General features: G+C 39.9%; 1 protein-coding gene across 5 annotated transcripts in view; it reads right to left on the bottom strand.

Moving 5' to 3' along the window:
• Nucleotides 1-15,011, bottom strand: part of tenm1 (teneurin transmembrane protein 1) — a 2,368,941-nt gene that overhangs the window by 336,911 nt on the left and 2,017,019 nt on the right. For all 5 annotated transcript variants that reach the window (XM_072595290.1, XM_072595294.1, XM_072595295.1 and 2 more), the window contains one exon: nucleotides 7,268-7,511. In XM_072595290.1, coding sequence (XP_072451391.1) covers nucleotides 7,268-7,511 — 244 coding nt within the window. The remainder of the gene's footprint in view (nucleotides 1-7,267; nucleotides 7,512-15,011) is intronic.

The raw sequence follows: 15,011 nt of genomic DNA, 5'->3' as shown, positions 1-15,011 counted from the left end.
AAGATATTTCAACTCGTAGGAGAGACTAAGACCCCGGGGCACAGCCTCGAAATGAGGGGACAACCCTTTTGAATTAGATGGTGGTGAATCTGTGGGATTCATTTCCACAGAAGGCTGTGGAGGCCAAGTCATTGAGAGTATTTAAGATGGAGATAGATAGGTTTGTGATTAGTAAGGGGATCAAGATTATGGGGAGAAGCTAACAGCCATGTTTGAATGGTAGAGCAGAATCGATAGGCTGTTTGGCCTAATTCTGCTCCTATATCTTATGATCTTATAACAGGCTTGAGGTGTCAATTGTCCTACTCCTGCTCATATTTCTTACGTTCTTATCTGAATTGTGTCACATCAAGGGGCTGTTTTCAAATGTAAATGGCTGATTGAGCAGGTCCTGTATCTCAACAACAATTTCAGTTCAAAAAGTACTTGGTTGGCTTTCAAGTGCTTGAGGGCATTTTGAAATCATGAAAGCACTACATAAATGCAAATCGTTCTCCTCTTTGTTCTTTCTGGCATCTTTCTTTTGAACATAGACTTCTTTCATGTGTCCCACTCAGATGGTTGTATTGTATTGTATGGTTTTATATTTCTTGGAATAAATAGCTTATGCTACAGGGTTGCCCTGGATTTGAAAAACATCCCACATCATTCATTATGTCTCCATGCAGATAATTAAAATAAACATGCAGCTTGTATTTGTTTGAAAGTAACTTGACTGCCCTCTCCAGTATTGTGAATAACCAATACATTTTCACCAATTTTAGCTTGATAATGGGATATTGGTTGTCTCTGGTTCACTTTGTAATTCCTCATGGATGGCTAGTGAGTTAAAGGATTACATTCACAAAGCAAAAAATATCATTTTCTTTGTCAAAGCAGAATCAGCACATAAGCTTCTTTGAATTCTCTCCCCAAATTCACCAGTAGATTTCATCTCTACTTGTTTCAGATAACTCAGTTGAGATTTGTAACTCACGACATATAGTATTCAACTAAAGATGAATACTTCTTAATTACATAATAATTTAATAATTTTCTTCCAACTTTTGCAGAGTACTTTTAATTTGTATACTCGAGCAATGATTACTTAAATAATAACAGATATGGAGGTGCTGGTCTCGGACTGGGGTAGACAAAATTAAAGACACACACACCAGGTTATAGTCCAACAGGTTTATTTGAAAGTACAAGCTTTTGTAGCACTGCTCCTTTGTTAGGTAGCTACTTGATGGAGAAGTACTCCCAAAGCTTGTACTTAAAAATAAACCAGTTGGACTATAACGAGGTGTTGTATGATTTTTAATTTTAAATAATACTGTTCTCACCAGTTATAAAAATGATTCCTGATTGTTTCCATTAAAGAATATGGATACTGACCTGTGATGCCAACACAGTCTGAAATTATCACTTTCCTATACAAATATTGGAGCTGGGATTGAATGTATTTCCCTAGATTGAGCTATTTGCTGTGGAATGGTATCTGTTGCTTTGGTAGATATTTTGCATCAACCTGCTGTGACTCACCTCTAGAGTGGGTGAAACTTGAACTTGGACCTTCTAGTTCAGAGTTAGGACACACCAGATGTATCACAAATGTATCTGCAGCTGTATCAGTTTGATTGACAGCTGGTTTGTGATACAATTGGCTTCAATTCCTGCACCAGCTGAAGTTAGCATGAAGGACTCTCCTTCTCAATCTCTACTCTCAGGTTAAACCAACACCAGTTATCTCTCGGAGAGAACCACCCTATGGTCTGGTGAGGTCAGGATAGTTTTACCTTTTTACTACAACAGACCTTTTTGTTGCTTTGGTTTATTGACTGTTGTACATCAGTGATTGATGCTACATTCTGATTATACAAATTAGACGACACATTAAAATACGGTTCCTCAATCATTGTGGAATTATATATCAATAGAATGATCATTGAGATAATGGCATTGTGTATTGTCAAAATAACAGCAAGGTCAATAGTGCGCTCTGTTACTTTGGTGAAAATGTGCAGAAAAGTGCAGGCTCAGTTAAACCTGGTCAAAAATCACTGACCAAGTTGCAGTGCTCAGCGATTACCTTTGTGAAAATAGCATCTGGCGACTTGCCTCACCATTGAAAAGCATTGAACGGTACTATGTTGCTCAAGGGAAAAATTAATCATAGGGTCTGTTTTCAGTGTGCAGATTGTTAAATGTGATCATGCCAATCTTGATTTCAATGTTTTTGAAAGCATGCAAACTTTGATGAGATGCTTAACAGAAACCATGCATAACTAACATGACACGCACGTAGTCTGGCCCTATTAAAATGGAATAAAAACTGAAGATGTGAAAACACTCTGCAGATTTGACAACATCTGAAGAGATAGAAACAGAGTTATTGCTTCAGTTCTGCAACCTTTCACTGGAAACTCTGCCATTGCAGCATTTTAATTTTGCAACAGTGTCCTCTTGAGGATAAACTGCACTCATTGTACAAAAGATATTGTGGACTAACTGTGAGGATTTGGGCGTAAGGAAAAGCACATCAAATTGAGAAACAGGAAAGAAAGAGGGCTCTGAGGTTTTCCGATTCAGTTCTGCAGGCATTAGTCCAGAAGGTGAAAAGGATGAGCAATGTCAATTTTCCACAAGAAGCGAAAAGCTGATTTAGGTAGCTTAGATAAGAATTGGAGCAGGGAACCATTTCTGAAGCCTAAATCAAGTACCAGAAGATTTTGACAGACCTAACATGGGAGGTCAAAGTCAATGAAATGTATCTTCACAATCCATCTTCTATCCACTGTACAACTCACGCTTAGCATTCACGTTATTTTCCTCACTGGTCCCATTTCTGACAGCTACACACTCAGCTTCTGCGGATTTCACATACCTCCAAATTTTCAGCTATGGGATGTGCATCAACCAAACACATTGCAACAAAGTCTCACTGACACTCTTCCCTGTCTCTCTGGGAGAACAAGGCAGAGGCTGCATTGTAGAATTGCCAAGGGACAGGCATTTTAGCATCACTTGAAACTCTGGGTGAAGTGTTGCTCTGTATTTGCAGTGAGTGAGACTGTTGCATTCAGGATTACCTAGACCAATCAGAGTGGTTGTTTCTACCTTGGGCACATTTTCAAATCCAAGTTCCTCTTCACCCTGCTCTGAAGTGCAAATCCCAAACAATGTGGATCTTTCATATGTCATGCCAACCCTTCCATTCTGGACTTATGTTTTCAACTCCTCAAAAAAATCCACCAGTCAGTCAGAGCAGTCACATCCTCAATGATGGGAGAACCCAGTTCATCAGTGTGAAGGTCTTCAGCCAGAAGTGCCGAGTGGAGGATCCATCTTGATCCCTTCCTCTATAACAGGTGCCAGGCATCTGAAATTTAGTTTACTCCATGTGTTATTACAAAATGGCTGAAACCATTTTGTAAAGACAAGGCCGTAGTGCTGTGACGGCCATTGTCTTTTTTCCTCAAAGGTATATGTTTTTTGTTGGGTTGGTAGTCCCTTGGTAAGTACTGCGATTTGTTGCAAGATGATTTCTTGTAAATAAACACTTACTTTCAGTAACTGATCATGTAACTAAGTTACCATGAGCTCTTCATCCTGATCCTCGAAACATCAACTTTCCTGCTCCTCGGATGCTGCCTGACCAGCTGTGCTTTTCCAGCACCACACCTTTTGACTATAAAAAAGGATAGTCAATGAGAGGTTATTTATCAAGTTGAGTAAGTTCCTGGGTGTGATTTTGTGATCAAGCAGTTTAGTTTTAGTTTAGAACACATTGTGCATGAAAGTCCTGGCTCGATGGAGTATAAGTATAGTTAGAGACACAATAAGGCACCCACCATGCTGAGTAGCACTGCAGGTGGATACGCAATGGGCTTAAGGGTCTAGCACCCTTCTATGCAGCTGCTTCAGTCCCTGAGACTTTAACAACATTTTGCCCTCTCCTGTGTTCAGTTATGTCTCCAAAGTTCTGGTCCTGTTAATTGACAGCAACGCAATCAATTAAACTAAAGTACTAAATAGCAAACAGTACTTTGTCAATGAGCAGATCTGTCTGTCCACTTTAGCATACATCCTCCACTGTGAGGACAGTTAATTTATTAAGATATTTAATTGATGCCATTGTAGCTAAAGGGGGTTGCTTTTCACTTGCTAGCTATGATGATGGTGAAACAAAGATGGCAAATTACTTTAAAAGGGGTTTGCAGGGCTGGGGGGATGAATATGTAAATGGAACTGATTGCATTGCTTTATAGAAATCTAACATGGACTGAATACCCTTCCTCTATCTATTAATGATTCTATGAGTAAAATCCCTTCCTGTTGCCTTTGGCCCAGATTGTTGTTACCATGTGGAGTAGTACAGTCTGGACCTCAGGCCGAGAGGTCTAGAACTATTCAAGGCTGTTCTTCAAGGCTATCTCCAGTCACCTCCACTGAATGACAGCAGCTTTCTATTTGTCATACTATAGCAAATGGTGTCATTTCACATAGGAGCATTAGGCCAGTCAAACACATCCAAAAAGCAGTCACTAAGGGAATGCACAAAGATAAATAGTTTTGTATGTAGGACAGAATGTGCTGTTTTATATGGTTGTTGTCAAGTGCAATTTTACTGGTGCCTTTTATTTCAGGATTTTGATCAAGAGGATACTGAGATGGACATTAACAGATGGATTGGAAGATGGGAACTCATATCTGATGGAATGATATCTAAAGACAACTGGAGTCTCAGTGTCTGCTCACAGACAGTGATGGATGACAAACTGTGTGTCTGTAGCTGCTATTTACTGCTGTAGTCGAGGGTGGTGGGCGGTGTGGAAATTGATGATCACAGATAGTTTTCCAGCTACTGGCAACACTATGCTTGCTCTGTTGTGAGGCGGTAGGTGTTTTATATTATGGTCAGGTTCACATAAGCCATCTGAATGCCTTGTGTTGATTCATTCTCACCAATTCATCGCATTGGCATTAGTCTAAGTTATTAATATCAAGTGGAGAAGGATGCTGACAAGACTTTGGCAGAACATAGCTCAATCTTGATAAAAAATAAAGGTTTGTTATATACACAATAGATAATTAAGTTACATTTTAGTTACCTGGTCTCAGAAGAGACAATCAGGCTGAACTTAAAGTGAAAATTACTGCTATTAAAACATTCTCACAAATACCTGGTAACAAATACAGATCTAGTTAGTTCTTCCTAGAAATGGGCCTTTATATCCTGATGGGTAAAGCTTACTTCATTATATTAATTAAACCTTATGTAAAAGAAGATTGCATTTCAGAAAGTAGCACCTCTTTGCTGAAGCCTCAGACATTGCTTTGGCTGAAAAGAAGGCGGGCAGAGTGCTCCATAAAGACTAAAGGTGAGTCGGGCCTTCCACTGAGACCGTACCTCCTTCCTTGGTGCATTTTTCCACCTGTTGGCTGCCTGAGCTTCACTTCTGTTTCATGTATTGTCCAAGAAGGTATATAACAACTAACTCCGTAAATAACAAAAACAGAAATTGCTGGAAAAGCTCAGCAGGTCTGGCGGCATCAGTGAAAAGAAGTCAGTTAACATTTTGGGTCTGGTGGCCCTTCCTCAGACCTGGACCTGAAACAGTAACTTTGATTTCTCTTCATAGATGCTGCCAGATCTGGCAAGCTTTTCCAACAATTTCTGTTTTTGTTTCTGGCTTACAAATCTGCAGTTCTTTTGGTTTTCACTTAGTATTTGATTCCATTAAAAAAAAGCAGGTTTTCTCATTACCTAGCTGAGAGCTGCTGTGCCATGCACTCCCCATTCCCATGCCCCCCCCACCACCGCCGTCCCCCGTCCCCCACTCCACACACACACAACAACACTCACTTGAAAATCTAAAAATGTCCTGCAAGGATACACCAGAATACTTGCACAAACTTGCACCTCACCTGAAATTTGGGTGGTTGTTCCTTTTAGTGAAGCAAGAGAGGGGTTCCTCATGCATATTTAGTTTGAAATGATTTGGATAGAGCATTAGTTGGACCTTTTTTGAGGTTGGAAGATGTCATAATCCACTTATTCTGCAAGCTTTTGGTGTATATATGTCACACTTACATAGTCAGTTAGGGATTGCTGCATGGGTTGCCCCAGAGGTAACTGGAAGTTTCCAGCAGACTCCCTCTCACTTTGGGTTTCTGTAGTACGACGACACCAGTACTACCCAGCCCAGTGCAGATGCTGCCTTTGTACGATAGATACAAATATGACAGTAAGGCTTGCCAGCCTCAATCTCATTTTAATGACCTGGTGAGTGCTGTTTTGAGACACTATGGCAACATTAAAACATAAAATGATCACAGCCCTACATCATCATTCCGGATGTGAAATCTCAATACAGGGGTTGCAAATGTGGCCGTATGGTTATTGATGGAGAATAAACTTTTATTCTGGCTCCATTAGCACTGCCGAACACCCAGCTGTGTCCGGTCTCCTGCCCACAAGATCACTCCCTTCCTGGTTTGGTCCTTGCAGGGGTTTTGTGAATTGAACGGAACATTCCAGTGGAACAGGCCTTACAGACCTGTAAGGAAGCACAATTCGACACCCACCATATTTCCATATTGTCAGGAGGTGGGAACATGCAGATAAACTGACATAAAAGGCAGCTATGTGAAGTCAGGGGCCTAGTAACCATCTGTACTACTTCAGCAGTCAAGCCAACATTCTGGTCAATGACGTCTGATTGGAATGGCTGAGAATGTCCAGCACTTCTTGCATTTATTTCAGATTTCCAGCATTCACATCATTTTGCTTTTGTTTAACTTGTTTTACTTTCTCTTTTGGTACCTGATTTCACAATGACTCGAGTTTGTGCTTCCTTCTCAGTGCATACACAATTCATTGCATAATTTCAATCCAATTTAAGGTCAGTCATGTCCCAGCTGCCTTATTTCCTGACTCCAATGTTATCAAATAACACTCTTTACAACCTGCCATGCAAGATATTAAAAAGCACAGCAGATCAGGCAACATCTGAGGAGCAGGAGTATTGATGTTTTGAGCATAAGACATTCATCGGGGCTTATGCCCGTAACATCAATGCTCCTGCTCCTCGGATGCTGCCTGACCTGCTGTGCTTTTCCAGCACCACAATCTCAAGTCTGATCTTCAGTATCTGCAGTCCTCACTTTCTCCTCCATGCAAACTATTAAGAAAGCTAACGTACAGGGGCAGGTTTAATAACAAGGAGAAATTGCTATGATATTATGGTTCATCATTTAAACAGTAGATGGTGTTGAAATGTACCTGGTCTCCAATGGAATGTTGCTGTTCAGCACCCAGCTGTTATGTAGTTGTGTCGAATCTTGCTGAGCACTGGTGGGAGGATCTGTGGAAGATGGACTGGGCTGACTTCGTGCCGTCATTGCATTTCTCTGCAGAGAGTCCAAGGATTGAGTCTGTTGGCTTCTACAAGTGCAACCATGAGGTGGTGGGGGTGGAGGTGGCAATGGTCTGAACGTGAACTTGCTGTGAGAACCAGCTGGCAATTCTGGAAGCAAGGAAAGATCAGATTATTGAGAACACCTGAGAAATCTTCATGTTTCAGATTACTTCCTTACATATTTGGTTGAAATGTTAGCAAGCAGTGCAACAAAATACTTAGCCTGCAACTCATCCACAAGCATCAATTGTAACCTTTTGGATAAATTCAATGTTTAGTTTTTGATGAAACAATGGAGAAAATGTTGGTTCTATGGTGGAGCTGGGTTAGGTTACCCTGCAGTTGGCCAGCAGAGAAAGGACAATTAGGCACTAGTACTTTGAGAGGAACAGGAAAAACAAATGGCAAAGCTGGACAGCAGGAAGAGTGAATCTGTATTAAAATATGGCAAGGAAATTTGACCTCTGGCCAAAGCAGGTGCACATGTTATAAAATAACTACTTTGCATGCCATTTCAATACTGGCAATCTTCGGCTGTCAAACAGGCAGTTCATTGCAGTTCACTGGCCAGACCTGCTCCTGCTGCACGTAAAATATCTCCAGGCCTTGTTTGCAATGGCTTCCTGCTGTACAAGCCATTGAGTGCCTGTACAATAACTTAAAGTATGCAGTTCAACACAGCTGGCTTATTTGATTAGCTTAACATTTGTTTCAAGTGGGCAACTTGAATAATGAAAGATTATTTGAGACACTGTTGTTGCCTGTGCACTCGCAGTACCAATCTGGCACAGTGGAAAATTTGAGGCATAACATTGTCTTTAAGTTGGGAACATGGCAGCTGTGAATTAGATTTTGTCTATGATTTTCTTGGCTATTAACAGAATGATATGTAGCTCAAACACTACTTTTACTTCAGTAAAATAATCTGCTGGCACTCACTGTCAGTCACCTTGGGTGAAGTATCACAGCACTGTGCTGTTTGCAGATTGTGGGGGAAATCTAAACATAAGTTAGAGCCAATGCGGGGGTAAGTCAAATGAGGTACACATCAGATTGTCAATTTTCAAATACACATCTCATGCCTGATGATATTAATTATAATTTGCATTTTGGATAAAAATATATCTTGATTAACCCCTTGATAATCTCTTGAGTTTTGCACACTGTGAAGACAGCATTCCTGAATTTAACCCCTAATGCAGCAATCAAAGCTCCATTATCTACACCTATGTGCCCCACAAATAGAAAAGTTTGACTGTCCACAATGAAGCAGAGCACAGTAATTTTTAATCTCCATCTCGGTTTTCCTTACTATTAAAGGCAGTTTTGACTAAGCTGCTTTTTATTCACAGGTACTGATATCTCTTACTTTAATTAATCCAAGTTTGACAAAAGAAAATTGAGGGAAAAGCATTTTTATTTATCAAACAAAAATGTTTAAGGTGAACTGAAGCTATTATGATCATAAGTACACAGAATTTACCACAAACTTCATATGGGGCTTATAAAAAGCTTATAACTAGTGAGCATAATGAGATTTAAAGGGTAATTCAGTTGAAGTAATAGTTTTTACTGTTTGACGAAACATGACAAAGCAATGACAATTTTAGAATTTTGATTCTTTAACTATCCAAACTTGCGTGCATTTAGCAAGAAGTGAGCAAATCCATGCATTATTGTTTGAAATACAAATATGATTAATTTGGGTATTTTTAATCTGTTGGATTTCACATTTAACAATGGATTGAAAATTCTTATTCTAATATGACTTTAAGTTTTTAAGGCTTTTAATAGTTATTGCAACATTAAAATTAATTTACAGAACAAAAACATTGGCTTTCTGGAAACAGTGCTGTAAAGTATATTTCCAAATTTGCAATTAATTCTCAAGGTAGTTTATTAGTAGAAAGTCAGCCTTAATTAGTTCGAAGTGAGGAAGCAAAATAATCTCCCCCTCCCAAGAAATCAGTATATCGAAAATTGTGAAGTTAATGGGCTGTTAGATTTCCCTGAAGACACTGCAAAAGACTCTTTGTTTGGTATGACAGAAAATGTCTGGATATAAAAACCATTAAAGGAGCCTTCAAGGAATAAATAAACGTATAAATTAGTTATGGCTAGACACACGGTTAATTAAAACTAGAAGCAAGGTGATTCCAAAAGCTTATGCAACATTAAAATGCATTGATGTAACGCAAGTCATCAGGTTTTTGTGAACTGCACTTTTGACAAGCAAGGCCTTGGAGATGATGCAGATGAGATTTACCTGAATAGAACTAGGCACAAGGGACTTTGATTTATGTGGAGTGGTTAGAAAGGCAGAAATTGTTCTCCTTTGAGCACAGAAGGTTAGTGGGAGATTAAGTAGAGGGTGTTCATTATTCTGAGAAATTTGATAGCTGTAAGTAAGGAAGAAGTGGTTTCCACTGGTGAGTGGAGTGTGGTACATATGGTGGATGCAGATTTACCAAATAAGTCAAAAGAACTGGGGTGGGAAATTAAATGTTTTATACAGCACATTGAGATGGATTAGAAAGCACTTCCTGATAGGTTGGCGGAAGAACATTCAAGAGTAATATGCAAAGAGGAATAAATAAATATAATTGCAAGTTTATATGAGAAAGCACAGAGATTAATTGAGTAGCTTTTGCAGAGGATCATGCCCCCGTGCATTCTGAACTTAAAAGTTTTTAAAGTTTAAAACTGAACAAAAGCACCATGAAGATGCCTCCAAGGGTTACCTAACTTCTTTTTTGGCTTGTAACTGTCTCAAGAGAAAACTAAAGGAACATTCTAGGTTGATGTTGAATCAATGCCCTTTCCTGTAACTAATCTGAAAGGGATTTAATGAATTGAATAGATTATTCAAACATAAAGACACTGACTAGCCTAATCTCTCAAGGTGTTAACCAACAATATCTACGGTATAATCAAGATAAATACTACTTATTTGGAAAAGGAGTTTGAACTTGTATGAGGTTACCTAATGATGTGATTGACTCGTCTGCTTTTAAAATCAGCAACAACAGTTTTGCAAGTCTTCTACCAAAAAACTACTAAATTACCGATAGACCATCAAGTGGCCATGGTAATTAACAGCAAAACCTTGTAAGCCGGAGATCCCAATAGGCAGAAGAAATCTGTAACTTGTTTCAACTTCAATTTCACCTGAGAAGCAACCTATTAGAAATTAAACTACAGGAAATCTCATCGGCTGCTGAGAGCTCTTCACCATACAAGACCCTCACTTCAATTTTCAAGTATTAACTTAATAAAAAAAAACAGACTGGCCATGTCACAGATCAAGACCATTATAAGCTACTTTCAACTGCAATTGTTCTTTCCATTTGTGGGAGCATGTGTGATGTGACTGAGAGAGTGAATGAAACATTGGCATTTTCAGTTAAATTACAGTGTGAAGTGAGATTCATGGAACTGAGTCTACAACGGACTGGACTGACTTTTCGCATGCAATCACCTGCTCTTTACGGATGTTACTAGGCTCTTGGGCATCTCCCTTGGGTAATTATGCATCCAGAATGGTGGAAGTGCTGGAATATGTTTACACTCATGCCACTGGCACAAAATTAAAGCCAAGCTGCATGGCAGTTTAGATGCTGCAAGCCAGGAACTTGCCTTCAACACTGTCCTTATTTGACAATTATCATCAAAGACATATCCAAGAGGAAGGGAAAGCTCACTCCTGCTTTGCAGATACATACCTGGTGGTGCTGAGAGAAGCAGTAATGCAGAGGAAGGCAGACCTATCCCCTGCAGACTACTATGAGCGATTATGCCACCAAACCATACCAATCAGTACGTGATTTTGCAGTCTGGTGAAGTGGATTTAGTGTTGTGTTTTGAATAAAGTAGTGTGCCCAGCATACAGGAAGAAGGTCAGTGATAATGTGTGCTCTACCAAAGTGATTTCTACCACTGCACACAACTGACTCCAAAACCCATGAACTAAAACCCTCAACAATAACACACCTCTTTCATCATGAAGCATACTAATCATGGGTGTGAAACAGAACACATATTTCTACCTGTGACAAGGGAGCTGTCAAAAACATGCAAAGTTCAATGCCCTCCTTCTATGGGGTAATATTCTATGATTTTATTGTATTATCCCATTATCAGCTTTTCTGTATTCAGTTATGCAAATTATTTTTATTAGTACTAAGTGCAAAACCACCTTTCTCATCCAATGTACAAGTGTTGTTTACAAGGGAAGGTCTAGGAAATGGGAACAGGTTCACATTTGTCACTCCTGCACAGTCTATTCCTGAGTTCAATGAGCTGTTCTGAAAAATGCAAATCATTTGTGACAGGGAGAGAAAACATATGGCCATCCTCATTGAGATAGATTTAAAAATCGATATGAAGTTTCAAGTTGCAACGTTATCAGTAATGATTACACTGCTTGATCATGCGCTATTTTTCTCCACTTTCCTTTATTCACAGGATGTGGATGTCATTGGCAAGGGCATTATGCCCATCCGTAGTTTCTCTTGAAAGGACAAATATGAGTCACCTTCTTGGAGAGAACCGAATGGCTTTCAAGGCCATTAAGGAGGGCAGTTAAAATTCAATCATGTGCTCCAGATGGATTTGTTTCCCTAAAGGTTGTGAGTCATCCAGAAAAGGTTTTACAACAATCTAATAAATTTACTGATCATGATTACTGACATTTTTAAAAATTTCAGCTACATTGAATGGAAGTCACATTCCCAATCTGTCATGGTGGAATTTGAACTCCTGTCTCTTGGCTATTAATCCAAGGCTCTGGACAGTATAACCACCATGGTGTACCATTAATTTCTTTAGTCTCCGCTTGGGTCCCATCAGGAACATGTAAACATTCCCAGAGAATTTCTCCACGAATATTGTCAATAACAAAGATTCAGTGGAATATAACAATTAGAAATGTGCCTTTGAATAATCTCTCCAGGTGAGTAAGTCAAAAACAGTAAGCGCAGTCCCTAAAGTACCTTGGTTCAAAAGTCTTTTGAAACTGTCAATCAAACTTGCATGTCAGACATTTGTCACAAAGCTGGTCCCTTTTTTTATAAATGCTGTTCCTTGACTCAAAATCTGTCCTTCGTTTTTTTTTCTCAGAGGAGCAATAAACCGGACCAGGCTCCGATCAGTCTGGTTTGCTACAGGGATGAAAAGGATTTTAAGCGGTCTTTTGTTTATATATAAACAGATGAGACTTCAGGCCAAAATGGTCATGTTTTAGCAGTGACCTGTATAATGAAAGGGGAGTAGTCAGCTCTCTAGCTAGCTGAGCAGTTTTAGTTGAGTCTTGAACTGGTGAGAAGTTAAACAGGGAGATGTGTGGAAACTCTCTCTCTCTGCCCTTCAACCTCAACCTGTAAGCATGTGTTCCAGTTATACTGGGACTTAAATGGAATTTGCTTATTGGGACTGTTGTGTATATTCGGAACAGCATCTTTAAGTCTATTTTGGATTGACTGTGTTCTATAGGGGTTCTTTATTCTGTTCTTTTTGTTTCATTGTGTAATTTTGTAAATAAATGTTTGTCTGTTTTAAAATCTATTAGTCAGCCTAGCTATCTTACTCCGGGTAATTTTCACTGTACACTTACCAAAACAAATTGCATAGTTATGGTCTGGGGCTGCCTGCTTAAGAATGTTTTAAGTGGTCTGGCCAGTCCATAACACATTACTGAATCAAATTGTAATTTAAAAACAATCTTTTCAACAATTCCAAAGAAATCTCTGACTGAAATATGGAAGAGTAAACAGCAAAAATGAAAAGCAGTCTTATATTGTACACCATTCACTTGTCCATCATAATGTAATTAGATGCTGGTAGCTTTTCCGAGAATAATTCATTACTTGATACTTCTCATTATAAGATGCAATGCTGTAAAACAGTTCAAAATGTTGATTTGTAGGATAGCGCTACCATCAATTTATGTTAATAACATGGAGGTATTATGTTACATATTAAGGTTAATGTAATCGTGTAAAGCTACATCAAGCAGAACTTGGAAAATATATAGAAAAGCAAGAAATTATTTCAGTTAAATGATCTCTTGATCATTCTATCTGTTAAATATCTATCCAGTTGCTTTTTGCGCTATAGTCTAAATACTCCTTCACCGTCTAACTCCCCAATTCTGAATAAGTCCATGTCTTCATAAACTTTGCTCTCTTAGCTCATATCACCAAAATACCAATGGTTATTTGGATAGATTATCTGAATACATCATCGATCCATTAGTCATTTTAGGGTTGATTTCTGTTCATCTGCTTGGACAGCAATCATATGGATCCAATCAATGAAATGAAATTAAGGACTGATTTTATAAGGAACGAGCAATCTATTTTCCCAATTTATAAATCAAGATGGAAATGTACCCAATATCCAAAGGCGGGCAGTGACACAGTGGTAGTGCCATTGCACTAGTAATCCTAGACGAATATTCTAGGTCATGGATTTGAATCTCACCATGGCAGGTGGTGTAGTTTGCATTCATTAAAATTCTGGAATTAAAAGCCAGTTTAATGAAGAACAGACAACCATTAATGTCCTTGAGAGAAGGAAGTTTGCCATCCTTACGAAGTCAGGCTTACGTTTGACTCCAGATCTACAGCAATGTGGCTGACTCTTAACTGCTCTCTAACATGGTTAAACAAGCCACTCATTCAAGGGTAACTGGGGATGAGCAATAAATGCTGTACCAACCAGTGGCCCATATCATGAACAAATATAAAAACCTGTTGGTTGAGACATAAATTGAAGCCCCGATTACCCTTTTAGGTGAACGCAAAAGATGCCAATCCTCTATGCAGAGAAGAGCAGAAGGGGTTTTCTGGTGTCTTGGACAATATTTAAATCTCAACTTACACAGAAAAACAGATGATCTGATCATTATTACATTTCTGTTTATGGAAGCACACCATACACAAATTGACTGTCATGATTCTATCAGTGACTATGCTTCGGAAATAATTAATTACAACACAAGGGCAGCAGTACAGTGGGCGTCTTCAACCAGAGCTTGTCCGCTCCATCTGTTTTTCTTTTCCCTCCCTCTTTTCCCTCCTATCGGTGGTTTTCTTCTCCTCCCCTTGGGCACTCGACCTTGGGCACCTAGCCCCAACCTCCAACTCCTCGCCTTTAACCCCCCAGCCTCCAAAGCGGGGTCAGTGGCTGGGAGCGAAGACACCAGCGACCAGCAGTCTGGAAACAGCAGACCAGTGTGGAGTGGGAGCAGGGGCCCAGTGTGGAGTGGAGGGCAGGGCCCAGTGTGGGAGCAGGTGCAATGGCATGGTGTAGAGTGGAGGGCAAGGCTCCGGTGTGGAGTGGAGGGCAGGGGCCCAGTGCGTACTGGGGACAGGGGCCGAATGTGAAGTGTGGGCAAGGGCTTGTGGTAGCAGGTATAGCGGCCCGGTGTACAGTGGAGGGCAGGGGTCCAGTGTAGAATGGGCTCAGGGGCCATTTGTAGATTGGGGGCAGGTGCCCAGTGTGGAAGGTGGCAGGGGCCTGGTGTGGGAGCATGGGGTGTGGCCTAGTGTGGAGAGGGGGAGGGCCCCTGTGTGCACTGGGAGCAAGGGCCTGGTGTGTAGTGGGGGC

This window comes from Chiloscyllium punctatum, chromosome 25 (genome assembly GCF_047496795.1).
Source record: "Chiloscyllium punctatum isolate Juve2018m chromosome 25, sChiPun1.3, whole genome shotgun sequence".
In the NCBI taxonomy this organism is placed as follows: domain Eukaryota; kingdom Metazoa; phylum Chordata; class Chondrichthyes; order Orectolobiformes; family Hemiscylliidae; genus Chiloscyllium; species Chiloscyllium punctatum.
Note: the sequence above shows the minus strand (reverse complement) of the source record. Positions and strands in the feature narration are given on the sequence as shown.